Source organism: Camelus bactrianus, chromosome 29 (assembly GCF_048773025.1).
Source record: "Camelus bactrianus isolate YW-2024 breed Bactrian camel chromosome 29, ASM4877302v1, whole genome shotgun sequence".
Taxonomy (NCBI): Eukaryota; Metazoa; Chordata; class Mammalia; order Artiodactyla; family Camelidae; genus Camelus; species Camelus bactrianus.
Window position 1 is genome coordinate 22,121,455 of NC_133567.1, and position 19,873 is coordinate 22,141,327.

The 19,873-nt window shown below is 37.8% G+C and overlaps 1 protein-coding gene across 3 annotated transcripts in view; it reads left to right on the forward strand.

Moving 5' to 3' along the window:
• The window catches only part of RALYL (RALY RNA binding protein like), a 584,866-nt gene that overhangs the window by 528,582 nt on the left and 36,411 nt on the right, over positions 1 to 19,873 (forward strand). For all 3 annotated transcript variants that reach the window (XM_045514266.2, XM_010951849.3, XM_074354903.1), the window contains one exon: positions 11,549 to 11,662. In XM_045514266.2, the coding sequence (XP_045370222.1) occupies positions 11,549 to 11,662 (114 nt within the window). The remainder of the gene's footprint in view (positions 1 to 11,548; positions 11,663 to 19,873) is intronic.

The following is a 19,873-nucleotide window of genomic DNA, read 5'->3' on the forward strand; positions in this document are numbered from 1 at the left end:
ACCCCAGTTGTATTGAGTTAGGGCTTACTGGATCAAGTGACCTCATTTGAACTTGATTATCTCTTTAACTGTCAGAATCCAGTTTTATTCTGGAAGGTTTTCGGGCAGCACTTTAATATATAAGATTTGAAGAGCGGTACAGAATTCATCCCACAGCACAGGGTTATGTGCATGTAAAACCTAAACAGAATGTGGAGGTCTTGGCCTCTCCTTCAGCTCTTTTCATTTTAATGGCCAAATTCCTGCATATTTTTTTAGATAAGTAATTAATTGAAGAGAATGAGGTGCAGGCCTGTTCAGCTCATCCTGGTAAATGCACTGAGTTTCTCAGATACACATGGCTTCACTCTCTGGAGGCCACTGAGCACTTTGTATAAAGAGAATAATAAATCCCTGCTAAAACCACCACCGAATGCTTAAGACACACAGCAACTCCACCAAAACAATCACAATGTCTTTATAAGAAATAAAAACACTTGTGAGCATCTGTGCCTGGGTTTTTGTCTAGGCTTTAATGTGGCTCATGAATAGAACCAGATTTTAAAATATCGAAGGAAAAGAAGGCAAATGAGACGTTCAACAAAATCTTTATATCAACATAGCTTGTGAGCGCTGGAGATGGTTTTCTCGGTTCTACTGTAGAATTTATGTTTTACTTTGTGCTCCACTAGCAGTTCCAGAAAAGATCTAATCATTCCACTGTGGGATTATAAAAGCTGGTGAGCATTAAGCCCCGTCGATAAACCTTGACATTTCTCACTTCTTCTTCCTCTTCTGCTCTTTTCCTCAATCTGGTCCTAATCAGCAGATCCTTGACCACTCTGTATTTTTATTTTTTTGCCCTGACTCCACTCCAGAGTATGTACTCAAGAAAAATTAAAACATACATTCCCACAAGCACTTGTATAGAGATGTTCAAAGCAGCATTACTTTTAGTTACAAGTTCAAATAACCTAAATGTCCATCAACTGATGAAATGATAACTAAAATGTGAATATTCCATAACCTGCAATAGTATTCATCAATAAAGTGAAATTAAGTACTGATACGTGCTAAGTGATGACAGTCAGTCACAAAAGTCCATGTATCGCATGATTCCATTCATATAAAATATCCAGAACAGACAAATTTATAGAGGTGGAAAATAGACTAGTGGTTGCTTAGAACTGAGGGGAGGAGGAGAGAAGAGAATGGGGGCTGACTGCTAATGAATATGGGATTTCCCTTAGGATGAAATATTCCAAAATTAGATTGTGGTGATGGTTGAGCAATACTGTAAATATGCTAAAAAAAAAAAAACCACACTGAATTGTACACTTTAAGTGGGTGAATGGTATTGTATGTGAATCATATCTTGATAAAGCTGTTTTAAAATACAGAAATGCAGAGACCTTATTTCACATCTTAGCGCTTTTTTTTTTTGACGACACATAGACATTAAATCCTTGCCTACTCTAATAGTCTCTTAAAACTAGTTTTCTTGACTCTGCTCTCCCTCAATCTCATTAATTATGTGCCCAAATGCAGGATTATTTGAAACCAAATGCTTCGTCAATTCCTCACTCAAAACTCAAAACTACTATCATTTACCAAGTAAGAAACCAGACTCTTCAGTGTTGTTCTCCAGATATGTCTGATCTGGTCCTTGCGCTTCCAGTACCCCCACCACCACCACCACCCTTCTCTAGTTTAACTGAACACTTACTTAATGCTTCCAAACCCATGCTCATCTACCTCCATCTGAAAGCTCTTTTATCTCAAGAAATGTGTTATCAATGCACTGTCTGATATACAAATAAACATTATTAATACTTTTACCTGTCTTTCAAGGTCCAACTCAGGTAATGTTATTCTGATGAAACAAGTTTGGACCCTTTTGGGCTGTAAGGGCAAAGTCTGGCTGCTAAAGCCAAATCAGTCGTTTCTCTTCCTATTGTGACATCTAAGCCTTCTGCTTAATTTTATAGCCATTTTTATGGACATCTGATCTCTGCATTGTGCATTCCAAATTTGTCCCTCAAGTTATTTTTGCATTGCACAATATAATACTCTAAAATATTTGTGGAATGTGTGTCACCAATATTACATTTGCTTTCTGCATTTTACTTTTTGTCTTTTGTACATTTCATAGTTGACTATGAATTACACCTTTAGAAATGCTACTTAGTTCTAGAATATTCTTGAGTTAATGAAACAAGGGAACAAATTCCGGCCTCCACTTCAGGGTCTAAGAGAAGCCAAGGTGTTCATATACTTTTTCAAGGTCCTTAAGATTTTCTGCTTCCTTAACTTGGAAGACCTTTTTGGCTTTCTGACAGCCAAAGTATCCTTCCAGTCATAGTTCAGGGCCCCCATGCTTACATGAATATTTTCATGATCTGTCATCTAACCACACGAAACCTAATTTTGCTTTTGTCTTTACCCACATAGTTGACATGATTTCAGTTACTGCCAAACTAATATTCCATAGATGAAATAGATGTGACCTCCAAGAAAGTAATATTCCATATACAAAGTAGACAGCATCTTTCATTGGCAGGGTCTTACAGTCTGGTGGGGAAGACCAAAAATTAACTTCAGTATCACGCGATAGGCACATTTCACTTACTGCTCCATTATTTTACATAATTGATGTACTTATGCATTATAACAACTTGTTTACATATTCTTTTTCCTCCACTAGTTGTAAACTCTGTGAAACCAAGGAGGCAGACTCAGGGTGAAAAAAAGCAATCAAACAAACATAAACCACAGCTGTGAGTCAGGCATCCCACTCTAAACCTGACTTTGTTGCCTCTCTGCATTACTTAACTTTTCTAGCATTCATTAGTCTAATCCACAGAACGAAGTATAATGATACATACTTTGTATGTTTATCTTAAGGATTAAATGAAATGGTGTATGTGCAGCTGCTAGTGAAATGCTAGATGCTTGGATGCACACAGCAGGTGTTTAATGAGTAGCCTGGTTGCTGGGTCTGTAGGGAGATGCTGTTGTCCTCCCCCCTCTGGAATTCCATAAAAAATGGACCTGATAAGCGCCTGGCTTCAGAGTTTGCCCACCTCCTGGGCTCTTCATACTCTTAAGCTGCTGCTGTCCTATTTCATTTGCGGGATGTGGCTGCAGTGCACCTCTGCATACCTGACCCCCGGGACATCGGGGTGGGCCAAGATTGAGTGGGTCCTGCAGGGTACAGAGGGGTCGAGTGTACGTCAGACCACTCAGCATCGTTCTGTCCATCCCCTGCTCAGCCAGTCCCTGCTTTGCTCACATGACTCTTAATTATAGGGCTTAATTAGTAACTTTAATGAATAGTTATTGAATAAAATAATACACTTTATTCTCCATTTCATTTTCTCTTTCTGAAAGTATGTACAAATAATTGGTATCAATGGATATATGCATAGGCATTATGAATACATATGCACGCACGTAGATATAATTGCTTTTTCTAGGACATTCCATCCATAAGAGTGGTAACTGCCAAATTATATTTACATATATAAATGGAGAATTACACTAATTGCTTCAATTTCTTTTAGCAAAATCCTTTAAAGTCTGGCTTTTGAAAACTATTTACAAGGCTGTCAACTTAACTTTTGCATATTGAACTAGCTTAAAACACGTGCGTGAAAGGAAAGGGGCAGAGACAGACAAATTGAAGCGATAATGATAGATTTCTGAAAAATCCATATTACAGAAACCAGTGATCCTTGTTTTTTTTAGGATGTGACTGAATTAAAACCTGTTTTTTTTTTTTTTCTGGATGTGCCTGAATTAAAAAATCTATGCTTCCTTAATTCATAATGAGAGGAAGAACTAAAACTGACAATCACATTTTTACTTCTAATGAAGCTGCCTGGCGCCATAAAGAGGGTAGAGTTTGTAAGCAGAAGACCTCGACTTGAACCTGAACTCCTCCTGTTCAGATGACTACGTTACACAAAATCACTATAGGGCTTTGAGAATGTAATGTAAGTTGTCAGAGTCTCAGGTTTCTTGTTGTTGAAACAGTGTATATAAAAACGATTGAAAAATTCAGTTCTATACAAATTACATGTATTTCCTTAGTTTTTGTTATTTAAATGTCAAGGTGGAGGTTAAAATGGAAGAGTAACATAAATTAATGAGAATTAATAAACAATCTCATGGTAGCTGAGGGTAAAAGGGGTGGGAAGGGATAAACTGGGAGTCCAAGACTTGCAGATATTAACTAGTATATATAGAATAGGTAAGTTTCTTCTGTAGAGCACAAGGAACTATATTCGATATCTTGTAGTAACCTATAGTGAAAAGAATATGAAAAGGAGTATATGTATGTATATGGATGACTGAAATATGATGCTAAACACCAGGGACTGACACAACATTGTAAGCTGACTATACTTATGTAAAAAAAAAATGTGAATTATTATTAAAGTCCATGTGATTACAGACATTTTACAATTTTCTTATAGTTCATAAAAAGCATGGTGTTGGTGAGGGAGAGTATGTAACTGTTCAGATCCGGGTTTCTAAGTCTTGGTACTTTTTTGATCAGATAATTCTACGATGTGGTGTTGGGGGCTAACCCATACATTGTAGGCTATTTGGCAGACCAGATGCCCACGGAATGCCAGTAACACCACCCTCTCCAAGTCGTAGCAATCAAAAACATCTCCAAACATTGTAAAATGTCCCCTGCAGGGCAATATTACCTTCTGTTAAGAACCACTAGTCTAGACAGGTAGCTGAAGTTTATTTGTCCCTGCATAGACTCACCCCACAGATGATTAAAATAAATTGGGATTTATTTTTTTACCACAGAAACCAGAGATGCACACATTTTTTGATACAGTCGGATTGTGTCATTCTGTGTAATTTCCTTTTTGGATTGTATCTCATGTCACACCAAAAGGCACAAACATCATTTTGTTCACTGTATCAAAATGTAATAACATTTATCACCAAATCAATGATCTATTTAGACAGAGCAGGTCTGAAATGATTTAATGTGGCTTTTTTTTCTTTCTAACTAAAAACTACAGTGATAGTTTAGGGAAAATATTTAAGATACCTGTCTGCTCCAACCTGACTCCTTAGCTTCTCTAGTGTCCATAAAACAAGCTAAACTAACCTATCCTAGAGGCTTTGTTAGTCTTTTTTTTTCACTTATCACTTTACTGATCCTGAAGAATAATTCTAAATTCAAATTCTATAATCACCCATACAAAAATAAACTATTATGCTCAACTGGACAACTGAAGATTTTTATGGCAGTATGTTTTCTTTTGTCTGTAATTTTTATTGTTGTTGCTATAGAATTTATCTAGAGGAAAGAGTAAAAGACACTTTCCTTTGAAGATAAAATTACTGATGTCTTCTATTGAGTGTGTATACTCAACTACCAGGGCAGACATCCTCTGTATTAACTTGAAATGCCACCTCTAACCGGTTACTCCCAAATTTATTTTTGTACCTTTGATCTGTCCCATAAACTCCAGGCCTACTTATCACTTGTATTTGGACACAGATAGGCATCTCACAACTAACAAATTTGAAATGGACCCTCTGATCCTCCCCCTCACCTCCAACCTCTGGAAATCTTCCTCATCCTAGCAAATGGTGAGTCCATCCTTCTGGTTATGCAGGCCAAAAATTTTGGAGCTCTGTTTGACTCCTCTCTTTCACCTACATTTTACTTCTGATGATCTGTAGATTATTTCCCCTCAATCTTTAAAATCCATGCAGAATACATCTACTTCTCACAACCCAGTTGTTGATACCTTGGTCCAATCTGACCTCCTGCCGCCCCTCCCTTGAATTATTTCCACAGGCTTCTTAGCGATCTCGCTGATTCCACCCTTACCCCCTACAGTTGTTTCACAGCTCGAAGTCAGAATGACGCTCCAGAAGTAAAGCAGTGAGCCCTGCATCACTGGGAGGAAAAGCTAGTGTTTACTTTGGCCAGCAGGACCCTGTGAACGCCTCTCCATGCCCTTTTTCTCTTCTCAAGTCTCCGCCTTACCTCCTGACTTCTTGTACTCACATCCCACTTGCTCTGTCCATTCCAGCAACATTGGCCTCTTTGCTGCCCCTTCAACACCCCAAAGCACACTCCTGTCTCAGGCCTTTGCTTTTATCATTCTGTTTCCCCTCATCCCACCGTCTCTAGATATTCCCATGACTTGCTTTCTCCCCTTCCTGAGACTTTTCCTCAAATGTCACCTTATCAATGAAGCTTTCCCTGATCACCCTACATAAAATGACAGATCTCCCTCCCTAAGCTGAATATCTAAGTATCAAATGGCATTTACCAGGTGGAGAAGATGAGAGTGTAGGACTGACCATTGAAAACGACAGAAACAAGGGGATGGATGTCTGAATTCACAAGGCTCATCTCAGGGATGCTGAAACGATGTAACTACATAGGCAGTAAGATAATTAGAAAGTCAAGCAGAAGATGAGACAAGAGAAGGAAATTTTGAGCTGACCGAGAAATAAAGCAATTTTCTCAAATTCATGATTTTTGCACTGCAGAATTCTTAATCTTCAGTAATTAGATTGAATTTTCCCAAGCCTCTAGCTCGTCTGCATTAGGGGACAGTTGCATAAAAGCAAGTTGATTAAAAGTATTCAGTATTATTCTCAGTAAAAGAAACACTCCTCACTCTACCCAATATGCTATAGAAAAAAGTAAATAAGGATGTTATATTCTCTGCAGCATATCTTTAAAGATGAGAATTGTGGATTTGGAGTATTATGGTGGAATTGGGGAAAATGCAAAAAAATTGCTGCACAGGCATGGGTTACTTTCTTATTCTTTCATCATAGTGCCTCTGATGGAGAAAAGGCGTATTTCCATGCTAATTTTCTTTTTGCACTTCCTGCTTGCTTATCTATCTGCCTGTTAGTCAGTCAACTCAACTGTAAGTGCCTGGCACATACACAAAGCTTTAATAAAATTCATTGGTCTGTTTGAAATTGGCATGCAGGAACCATATCTACATACACATACCTACAAATCTTCTGGTATGTGATCATTTCTCATTGTGCTTAATGTACTGAGTTATCTATTCAGAATGCAAAAAGATGAGGAAGGAAGGGAAGAAGGAAGGAAGGAAGAAAAGGGAGAGGAGAGAGAGAGGAGGGAGGGAAGGAGGAAACAGGAAAGAAGGAATTGGATGCACTCTATTGATTCAGAAGAGTTTTCTGGTAGAGCTCCTATGATGGGGTAAATCCATTAATATGTCTTGCTTCAGACAACCAACGAAAATGTCTTTCTTTTTAAAATGTTGTATCATCAGAGATCTAAATAATTAACCAGGAATCTGAATAATTTTTTTGTGGATCCCAGTATATGATGAGAAGACAAAAATTCTCATTAGGTACCAGTCTGATTTTGGACCTCTTCTTAAAGATGTTAATATCATTGTTTAACTAAGGAGGACAGACTTCAACGCCCAGGAGCTCGTGGGTGAGCACCAGGAGCCTCCCCAGGCAGGAGGAGGAGAAGGACCTTATCAGAACACAGACAATGTGTGTCTAGCAGTAAATGTGAGATGCTGTTAAACAGGTTACAGATAAGAGATGCACCCTCCAGTGGGTTAATCAAAGAAGAATTAATAGGGGAGGCAAGACTTAAACTAAACTCCAAAAGGCAGGTAGACGTACTTGGGGAGAGAAAGAGTCTTTGCTGGAACAGGCGTGTAAATAATAATAGTAATAAATAGTAATAATAGCTTCTGCTTCTGCCACGTGTTGTGCCTGATGATATTCTGATCGTGGTACTAAGTCCTTTATGTGCATTATTGCATTAAATGTTTATGACAAGCCCTTAAGACAAAGGATGTAAGTTAAAGATGAGGAACTTGACTCAGTGACGACCAGTGACTCTCCAGTGGGCATGGATGTGAACTGGAGTCTCCCTGGTTCCATACACTATTTGATTAAGCATTAAACCGTTCTGTTCAAGTAGAGTTTGCTTCGAGAGGAAATAGAACATATGACTGCAAATATACTTTGGAGCAGACCCTGAACATCAGTTTAAGGAGTTGGCGCGCACTCTGCTCCCACTTTTACGGCTGCCGGGATGCCGGAGACTCACAGCCCCGGGCAGATGGGCACTGTAGACGGGGACAGCGTGACGCCCACAGTTCATGAGGAAGTAGATACAGAAAGATCTGTCACTGCCAGTCTGTCGGGGGGGGATGTGGGGCCAACTGATGTCCTTCCAAGTCCGGGGACCTCCACTCCCGGGCTCTCAGATGTCTGCCTGCGATCCCTCAGCGGATAAAGCGTGTTCTTTACTGGGCGCGTTTCCCCTAACAAACTAATAGCCCTAGGTAGTGCCTAATCTCACAATAGCGCAGGCTGGCTTGTTTCAGCCCACCTTATCAGAGTCAAACCCCACCGCCCTTTATGGACCCTAAACCTCTTACCTCACCTGCAACCAATCAGAGCCTTGAGCACAAGCCCATCAGGTGCCTTGTGACCCGACCTTATAAAAGACCCCCCAACGGGCCCTCGGTACTCACACAGGCACCTCTCGTTGTGGTCAGCTGTTGTCTATGGCAGCACACCCTAATAAACTCCTTTACTATTCTTAAAAAAAAAAAAAAAAGAGTTGGTGCATGTATGTTTCTGGTCTTTTTCCTATAGAAATGGGTCATCATGGAAGTATTCAGTAGGAAGGGCTTATGACTTTTATATATCTTGCTTTGAGTTCACTGTGTAAGAGGCTGGGTGAATTGGAGCACCCTATTAAGAGTGCAATAGAAATGGAAAGGAAAGGAAGAAGATGTAAAAAGAAAGAAAAGAAAATGGACAAGAATGCTTTATACCTAAGGCTCTCCTTAATTCTGAACTGACTTTAATTTTTGGAAAAAGATCATAGTTGCAAAGATTTTAAAAATTCTAGGTTTGTAAAATACACATCTATTTTGATAGAGGAAGTAAAAACATCCGCAGTACAGCAGAGAAATTGTTAACAGGAAACCGCCCAAAGTAGAAAAAGGCAGAGAAGATTATAGAGAGAACCATATCAGACATACAGCGGCTCATCCCATTGATACCATCTGGAAACCAGACATAAAAGCACAAAACCGTACCTCATCTATAGATAACGAATCCTAGTGAAGGAGGCAGCAAGAGGACCACAGCCACCTGGGCCAGGTGAGCGGGCAGCCTTCTCCCAAGGACAGCACTGAAGTGCACTAAGGAAACAACGTTCACAAAGGAAGACTGTTTCTAAGTCTTGCTTTGCAGGACCGTGATGAGAATCGGCTGCTGGCCCTTCCAAGCCTGGAGCTGGGCAGTTTGCACAGGGCTGGAGATTGATTTGGCATTCCCTGGTAGGGACCAGGAAAGGGCAGACAGGATGCCTGGATTCCATTCCTGTTGTAGCTAAGCTTGAATCCCATTAACTAAGTAGACCCAGATTTTGTAATGATCCCACCCTAGTCTTAAAACGCTTTCCTACGGTGTTAGCCAGGAGTCTCCACTCAAAGGAAGCTTTGACTCCCTGGACACTTAGAAGTTGGTGAGCCCAGCTTTCTAGCTGGTTTGTAAGATAGTTCCTGTAAAATGGGTATAAACTTTAATGGAAAAGAATATGAAAACAAATATATGGATATATATATTCATGACTGGGACATTATGTTGTATACCAGAAACTGACACATTGTAACTGACTATATATACTTCAGTAAAAAAAAAAAAATAGGGTATTAGTGACTTATTTGTTTATGGGTTTTTTTTTAAGGAGGTAATTAGTGAACCTCTTTCCTGGGCTGAGGAGGGACTCCACTTAACTAAAAAATATATTTTGTTAGTTTCCAGCCACAGTCTCATTTCTCCTGCATTGAAATCTAATGTTTTAAGATAAAATATTTTCTATTAAATTTGATAGGTTTAAGTAAAACTACATGACATGCTTCCATCAAAGGGAATGAAAATCATTCTTCAAAGCAGAATCAATTTGCAATTGTGACAGAAGATATTTTGCAAATTTCACTGCGATTCAACAATGGCACTTTGATGTCTGAAATAATTTGACACAGGAGCAATTCTCTAGTTTAAACTGTGTTCTCTTTTCAGTTTGCTTCTTCATAATAGGAGCTCTATGCAGGGTTATTTACTCTTGCAGTTTTTATTTTGCAAAGTCCTTTATATCATAAATAAAAATCTCCTCATTATGAAAAAATTCTGATTTTATAATAGAAGCCATTTTCTCATGTTTATGTATTGGGAAAAATCTCTTCTTCCTTTGAGCAATTAATGCACATTGATGCATAATTTATCATATATATTATTTCCTACATCTGAATTGACAAATAGCTCTATTTCAAGTGAACATATATTGCATTTAGTTTTTATTACTTACAAACAATTCCTGAAGACTAAAGTATCAGACTAGACACTCAATTTCTTCAGGATTGAAGATCCAAGCCAAAATCATTATAAACTTGAAGGGAAAAGTGGCAGAAAATCATAATAGACTGAAATCAGTATCTGAACCCCAAATAGCGACCCATAGCTCTCTACTGAGCCACGGACACCCCAAAACTCACCTCTTGAAAGAACAAAGGCAGGTACAGCTCTTCTAGAGTTACAACTTTAAAAAGTCTTTGATCTCTGATTGTTGAGGGTTCATGACAAAGTTTCCTGTGGTTCTCAGAGAAATGAGAAAATAAAAACAGTGCTGTGAATGTTTCATAAACATAAACATTCTCCATTAAAAGAATTGTCCTTATAGTAGGAAACTGACCTCTTGTTAAGCCCCTTTCTGTATACAATAATTGTTACCAGTGATAGTAGGATGCTTGCTGTTTCAACATCCTTACCTGGCAAAATTAAAAGTAGTCAGTCTTGTGTTAGTGCCATGTTTTTTTCTTTGAAATGATACTAAACACCCAAAACCTGGAATAGGCACCACTGCCATAGAAAATATCAATGGGAACATTAGCGAATTTCTTTCCCTTCCAGCCCCACCACCCGTTGCCCCAATCTCTTATAAAGAATCTGTGAAACATTAAGAGTTCAGTAAATTGGAAAGAGTTCTCCAGCTTTTAAGACATTTCTTTAGAGGATAAATGCTTTGTCCTGGTTTCAATCAGCCGCCAAGGAACTGGATTAAAAATAATCACTGACTGCTAAAATATATATTACAACATAGTCCTTAAAACAGTGTTAACCTACCTGTCATGATTTAATCATTCCTCAGTCTGAATGCATCTTACAGTACAGATATAGTCTACTATTTGAGCAAAGTGAATTCAGTATCATTTAGTTATTGTATAAAATGATTCTGGATTCCTTTATCTCATTGCATAACCTTCAGCAAAGAGATTTTGTATCAGATGCTTACATCACTGAGAATCACTGTAACTGGCAAAGTCATCCTGTATTCCAGGATCACTGGACATAATGAGAAACAGATAAAATTGAAAGGTATGTTGTGTGATGTGACCCAGTCTTGAGAAAACTTGGGGTGTCTCTGGGTTGTGTTCTGAGTGAGTTGTGGTGCATTTGACATTCTGTTACATTCTTTCCCTTTTCCCCTTTCCAGTGAAATCAGATGAGTTACAGACAATCAAGAAAGAATTAACCCAGATCAAAACTAAAATTGACTCCTTGCTAGGGCGCCTGGAGAAGATTGAGAAGCAGCAGAAGGCAGAGGCAGGTAAGTGAAAAAGATCTGTGGCCACAGACATGTTGGAATTAAACCACTGAAACACTGCCAATCACAGAGATAGCACACATCCAGGGGGACACTGGCTGAGTTTAACAGAGTTTAATACAGGTACATGAATACAGTCTTTAAGCCTACATTGCAATGATAGAATCTGGTTTCTTAACTTTTTAGAGAAGGTATGCCAATTTGCCTAAAATTCATATTTTTAAATAGAGTGGAAAAAAGAAGTATTTTGATTCCAATAATAAGTAACAGTTGGATCATAATTAAAAGTTTATATCTCAATATCAAGTAACCTATAAGAAAATAAAATCAATTAATGGAATATTGCCATCAGGCTAAAATTATACTTATATTTCATTAAATTAACTGCAGCAGAATTTAACAGATTTCAAAAACTATGATTATAAAGCCCAACTCTTGCATTGCTGCAACTCTGCAAAACCTCAGAACACAGTTTCAGGATCTCAATATCAACAGTGTACCTGGCCACCCAAGGCCATGTCATTTGACAATGTTCTTTGACTTAATATTCTCTCTCCTTTGAATTTCAGCTCTGACCCTAGCTCCATTCTAATACAATTCTATTACCCTTTTATTTTGGCAACAGGTATAAAATCATAGACTATGAGGACTGCCATAAGCTTAGAGGCAAGCTAGTGTGTAATTTGCAAGTTTTATTCTGCAAGGTCTTATATGCCTCGGAGGCTCCTTGGAGATGAGATGAGGGCTGGAAGGAGACTCAGTAGGTAGGTGAGCTCTCACCTCCTCCAAATCCAGCCCTTGTTCCAAATAGTGTAGCTCTGCCTGTATCTATCTGTTTTGTATGTTGGGAATCAGCGTAAGACTTCATTTGCCAAAAGGACTTCGCTTTTTCTAAAATAAAATATGTAGTTTGAAAACCGTTAATCAAATCCAGCTCCTCATATTGCAGATGAGAAAACGAAGGTTCAAGGAGGTAAACTGATTTTTCCATAGCAACGCAACTCATTTGTGATCGACTTAGGTCTCCAGCCCAGGGCTTGTGAATGAAAACAGTGTCCTTCCTGACCCCAGGATTTCCCTGAAGTGAGGCTACCTGGGTAACCACTAACTGATGAGGACCAGTTGGGATCAGGGCCCCTGAGTTACACACAACAAAGAGGAACCTGGCTGTTTGTTGACTGAATCATTGGGGAGAAGACTAGAGCGTTCCTCCTGGTGATGAGGTATGTAAGGCTCAAGACTGAAAAGAAGCCAGCGGTGAGGGTGTGTTACAGCTTAATGGATGAGAGAAATGAACTATGGTTCAAATCCTCACACACTACTTAGCCTCAGTTTTCTCGTGTATAAAATGAGGGTAGTAATGGCTTCCTCTCATGGTGAGAAATGAGTGAAGTGGCACATGTAAGTTATATAGTGTAGTACCTGGTAAAGGCTGAGGAATAGAAGCTATTTGGTGCTGGTAGTATTACCATCATATATAACATAACATATATAGGCAAATGAATATTTCCTACTACTTTCATGTAACCAGTTTAAAAAAAAAACATAAGCCATATATCTAGCACACAGTGGATTCTCACTAACTTTTGTTAAGTTAATGTGGATGAGAAATGACAGATAATAGACAAAAGGATAATTTTTCTTAAAAATTTCTGTTATGGTTTCTATTGAGGAAACATATGCTGCCTACACTTCTTAAGAGAGAAATGTAGACTTTTAGAAAGTGTTTTATATGCTGTCTATGGCACTAAAGTGTTGCTAGGACAGAAATATCCTGTGATGTTGCCTAAATCAATATTTCCCTTTGAGGATCTTCTGTGAAATTCGTTATTATGTAGAACAACCCTTACAGCAAAGGACTTTGATAACCAATTTGCACTTCAGTTTAAAGGATTATGGAGAACTTATTTAAATATAAATCACCTCAAAGAGAAAAGTGTGATCCTTATTCCATCATATTATAACTTCCAGTTTCCCTCAATGAATAATACCTTTCACATAGCTTCTTAGATGATCATCTATAAATGTAACACTGAAATTCAGAGCTTGCATTCTTTTCTTGGAAGACTGTCACCTTATTTTTATACGTGTTCAAACTTTTCCCAGTCGTGAGACAGTTATTTTTTGAATGATGGGCTTAGGCCTTTGGTATTTGTGCCTTTCTTACTTTACCGAGTCAGGAAGAAAGTGGAATTATTTAATCAGTAATTTCATTCTCTTAGTAATTTTCTCCTGAACCATATTCATATCTATGGAGATAAGACGATCATTTTCTGTATTTTCTTTATCAAAAGAAGTCAGGGCTGTATGTTGTCAACACTGCATTATGGAAAGTGGAGATATATATATTAAAATTCTTTTAAAATGCCCAGTACCTCCTTATTAAATCTAAGAGGACATTCACCTAATGTTTATTTGTGGCAAGCTAATTATTCGGTAGTTAACATCTACTTCTCACTGATGCATCTCTCATTCCCAGTTTACTCTTAGTCATTGATGATGCAAGTTTCCAGCATAGAACAGTGGCAAGAAAATAGGGTATAAATGGCTGAAAATCAGTTGTGCCCGGTACCTAGTACACAGTGTTGGTTAGAAAGGGAAGAGAAAACGTGACCTGGTTCTCAGGGAGTTTACAATCTCACAAGAAGAGACAGGATGCCAGACAAACAATTCAAGGTATAGAGAAGCCAAAATGATGTCCCCATACCTTGTTACAATGATTCCTGATAGCTTAGGAATTCACTTCAAACAAAAAAGGAAAAAAGTGATCCTATGAAACTTGACCTTGGGACAAGCTCCCCGTTGTATGACCTTATCCACCTTTAACTCTCCATCTCCTTCCTGTGTCTACCTCAGATACGTGTCATGGACACTTGTTAAAAATGTCAAGGAAAACTTTATTCAAGACAATTGTGATAGGGGTTAAGGCTATTGCCATAGGGGATGGAAACTGAACTCAACTCTATTAACACAAAAGGTAGGAGGGATTTTAAACCCTGGAGTGAGCAAATGGAAAAGTATTGGAGGACATCAGTAGGGAGGTTGATCAATATGATGAGGCCATCTGTGTTTGCTGATTGACTCTATGAAAGTTAAGCTCCTACTTTACTGCAGAGACTGGGAGACAAGAGTCCTGTCTTTTCCTGATGATTACATTTCAAAGAGAAGGCCTCTAGGTCTTGAGAAGACATGCCTGGGTTATAAAAAAAATGTACAACTCAAAGGGGCATAGAAAGAATTCACAACTGCTAATTTTCTAAAGTCAATGCTCTTTAAAAAGGAAGTCAGAGCCCACAGTCAGAAAGAAGTCTTATGAAACGAATGCATGTGTGTATCTGCAAGCCTGGGACATCGTGCTGTACACCAGGAATTGACACATTGTAACTGACTGTACTTTAATTTAAAAAAAAAAAAGGAAAGAAAATGAAAGAAATCTGTCTGAAGTTCAGTCAATCCAAGGGGATTATTAAGACCGTCTTGGTAACAACTCCACCACAGTCTTTCAAAATGTCTTTCTCCTCACTTTCTCATCTAAATATACTCTTCTCTCCATGCCCAGCCTCTGCCACATCACTGTTATGTAAATCCTGTCAATCACGTTGCCAACCTCAGTGTCATCTTCTATTCCTATTCTAGCCAGTGTTTCAACATCTGACCTTGGCAATCTTTTGCCTCCATCCCTTCTCTCTACTTTCCCAGTGCTACTGCCATACCCAAGCCGTCTCACTTGCTCCGTTGCACTCACCTTATTTTTTTTAAGATCTTTTAGCTGTTCCCTCTGCTTCTAGTTTGTTTCCTCCTTAATTCGTCTTCCTTATGGCAAATAGATCTACACTACTAAAGCATCCAAGGCCCCAGACTTGGGAATCGGACAGAACTAGGTTTACCTCCTACTAAGGACCTAGTCCTCAAACTTACTAGCTGCATGAAATTTGGAAAGGACTTTTTAAAATGTATAAAATGGGTAAAATAATACCTAGCCCCCAAAATTATTGTGAGATTTAAATAAAACACAATATCTAGGTAATTCTCAAGTGATTTATATTGAATCTGTGGTCACCTCAACTATCGAGGGTACTTCTTGTGAACAACTTTGAGGTCATTTTTCACCAGGAATGTACCTCTGTAACTGATATTTTGATCTAAAAGCATTCCTTCCATATGACTTCCCTGATGCTCATTTATGTTTTTAGTAATACGAGCCATAATAAGTGCATCTTTCTAAACTGCATTTTCTGGAATCATTGAGTTAAATTCATATTCTACACAGGTGTTATAATGTAGAATTTTTAAAAATTTCAGTTTATACTGCTATGCAGAAACAATGATTTCAGGATACTAGCTGGCTCTGATGGATAACATGACTGTTTTTATATCAACATTCTTTCCAACCATCTGCGAAGTACAATTTAGCTAGCAATTAGCTGGCAATTAAACCAGCATGTCAAAAAACTGAATTGCCAACTCAACCAATTTTCAGAGTTATATTAATGATAATAGCTGTACAGCAAAGTGAATTTAATAAAAATGCTTTGAACATAAATCCCAGCAATTCTATCTTGTTTTTTAAATCATATGTACATGTTGAAGTAGAGATGAGATGTACAGAAAAAATATTTGAATATAAGGATTGAAATTTAATATTAAATTCTCTCTTTCAGAGCATTGTAAAGCCTGAGGCATTTTCCCTTGAGCAGGAATACTTACCTGTCCCCTGAGTTTCTCCTACTTTGGTAGCCATCGTTTAGTTCAAACACGTGCTCCTAACTAGACAGACTTCTTCATTCTTGAATATTAAATTGCCTGGTTCCTGAAGAGGTTCAAAGCACTCTCCGGGTGTGTCAAACTGGGCTTTTGTTCTAGAGTTCTGTTTGAAAACAGCCCAGGCTGCTGAGTCAGGAAACCTTAGGTGAGAATTCCAACTCTTGTACTTAGTAACTGTGGGTACCTCACTGAACTTATGACGCCTCGATTTCTCCCTCTGTGAAATGAGAAATAAGCCTTCCCCATGGGATGTTTCGAGGTCTAAAGGTACTGAACATCGCACAGTCACCACTTCGTAAACACTCGGTAACTTGCAGCCAAAAGAACCCCTTTTATCCCTGTTGAAATTCATCATTTATATAACATTAGAGATACCTTTTAGGCACAAGCTGCTAGCTTTTTGGTTCCTTTTTATTCTTTTAAAAAAATCTCAAACTAACTCACTTTGCTCGCAAAAGAGATGTTGTGGTCACCCCTTACTGTGACTTAAAAAGTCAACAGACTTCAAAAGATGTCAGTGTTCGAAGATAGCCCTCCTCCCATGAGCACTTGAAGACTTCACATGTTATGTTTTTCCAGGAGACTTGTATACTTGTATACACGAACGTTTTCCTTTGAAGAAGCTCTCAGACCCCACAACTGACTTTGCCTCAGTGATGTGGGACTGTTCTATACCAGAAAGTTTCTTTGAGCCTCCCTTTGGATTTATATTTTTGCTATGATGGTGCCAAATTCAGAAATCACTTTGACTCTGTCATGGGAATTTGACACCCAGACATTTATTTTCATTCTTTAGTTCTGCAAAAATTCATGAATATATTCAGCAAATATTTGATTTGCATGTAAGGCTCTGAGTTAGCCTCCAAGGATACAACAGTGAGTAAAAGGTTTCTATCCCAAAGAAGCTTTAGTCATAGAGACATAAATGCACATACACACACATACTCACAATAAAAAGTAAAAATGATAAGTAGAAAGAGAATTATGGAGGGAGAGGGTATAGCTCCATGGTAGAGTGCATGCTTAGCATGCACAAGGTCCTGGGTTCAATCCCCAGTACCTCAGTTAAAATAAATAAACCTAATTACCTACCACCCCCTCCCCCAAAACTTAGTGACTTTAAAGAAAGAATTATGCAGATAAAGAGACTGTTATAAGGTTAAGAATAAATTAAAAAATATTACTCATTTCTAGTAGTAAAATTAGATAATTATTCATAAAAATAGAACAAGTCGCTTTGTTTCTTTCTATTTCAACAGGATAATAATTGGATAAAACTGCTTGTTAAACTGTGAACCAGCAGTTTAACAAGATGTGCTTTTATGTGTGGTTTTATTCATGGGACTTACTTTCCCATTGAGGTAATAACAAAAATCTTTGATGACCTTGTTACTCAAGCACAGGCTGATTGTATTTCTGTTAAACTCCTTTGAATCAATTGCCATTGTAATTAAAGCTTTTTTTTTTCTCAACCCCAATAATGTCTTCCATGCATTTAGCTTTCAAATTAATGAATAGATGAATGAGGATGTTATAGGGATTTTTGCGATGAACTATATATTAATACACACAACTGCCTTTGAAATAAAGGTCACCCAAAGAATTATAGGTATGTTGTACTTTGATACAAAAAACAGAGAGTAACTTAAAATACTATGTCTATTTAAACAGAAATTAAGGAACCACATCAAAGCCAAAACTGTCTTCAAAATATATGATTCTTAATGATCAGTAGTGAAGAATTTATTTTGACATGGACAATTTATCTATAATAATCAAGTAACCAAAACAGATTTAAGTCAATAACTATTTTGAGCCTCTTATGTTAACATGTTTGTGTGGCCTTTATAGTTTAAAAAACACATTCACCTCCTTTTCATCCTCTGTGCATACAGCAGCCCTCTGAAAGATGTTATTTTTATCCTCATCTTTTAGAAAAGAAAGCTACAGTTAATAGAACCAGTAATTAGCCAAAGTGTGGACCTCTTGTCCTATATTCTAATAACTGTATCTCTTCTACATGTAAGGCATTCAGTGAGGGGAACAGAGCACATTAAAATACTTCTGGATAACTGACTTGTATACAGTCTGGCTTGTATAGATCAGCATTAGCCCCTTAGTGTGTGACAGTGACATTCTGAGACAATAGCTCAAGTTTCAAGGAGGCTTAAACACTAATGAGAAGAGGTCAAGACAACAGGGGAACTGCATGCTCTGGGCTTTGGTTGACCAAAGGAGGAGGGATTGTACACAGCTAAGAAGATGAGGAAAGTCAGCTTGGGTTCCAAGGATCACTGAAACAAATCGATAACACAAAGCCAAATGAGGACTACGCATCTCTGAGATGTGGTCCTACTGGATTTTCTGAAATCCACTACAGTTTTTTGACCAGAGATTCTCTAGAGAAAAAAAAAGAAAGATTATTACTTTCAACATCAAAAAGTGATGATTGTCAGAGAACAAATATTTCTGAACTCATTAGAGAAGTAGATATGCCAGACCAAATAGATTTCCAATATAATGTGAATTTTAAGCAGAAGTCCATTTATGTGTTGTAACAAAAGAATAAACACAATGACCCAAAATTGAGAACGGCTGGCTTTAGGAAAAGTTGTAAGATTTGGGACATATTTTATGGAATAAGAATTGTCCAATTCCAAATTTCCCCTCCTTTCTCTTTCTTAAAATACTGATACCAGGACTTGAGAGCCAGGGCATTTGAACAAGCAACATGGTGACCCAGAGGGGCTAGAAGTGAGGGGGTCAGGTGATAAGTACAAAAATCTCTCTTAGGAGAAAGAGTAGAAAATCAAACCAGAGTAGCCAAATCTATTGTGTGGTCCACAGGATCAAAACCACAGAGGCAACAGAGTAGAGCGTAAAGTGTGATTAATGTCAGAGGATCCCGACATTTTTAGTGTTCAAACTAGTCTGCCCATCACAGCTTGTTTTTGTTATTATTGTTGACGTATAGTTGATTTACAATATTGTGTTAGTTTCAGGTGTACAACAAAGCGATTCATATATATATGTGTGTGTGTATATATATATATATATATATATATATATATATATGAAATTTTTTTATTCTTTTCCATAATAGGTTATTACAAGATTTAACTATAGTTCAGTGTGCTACCAGTAACTCTTTATTGTTCATCTATTTTACTTATGTGTGTCTGTTAATCCCATATTTCTAATTTATCCATTGCCCCCTTCCCTCTTTGGTACTCGTAAGTTTGTTTTCTGGGTCCATGAGTCAGTTTCTGTTTTGTAAATAAATTCATTCATATTATTTTTTGGATCCCACGTATAAATGGCATCATACAATATTTGTGTTGGATTTACTTCACTTAGTATGATGATTTCTAGGTCCATCCATGTTGCTGCAAATGGCATTATTTCATTCTTTTTTTTTTTAGAGTTTTATACTCTTTATTTGATATGAAA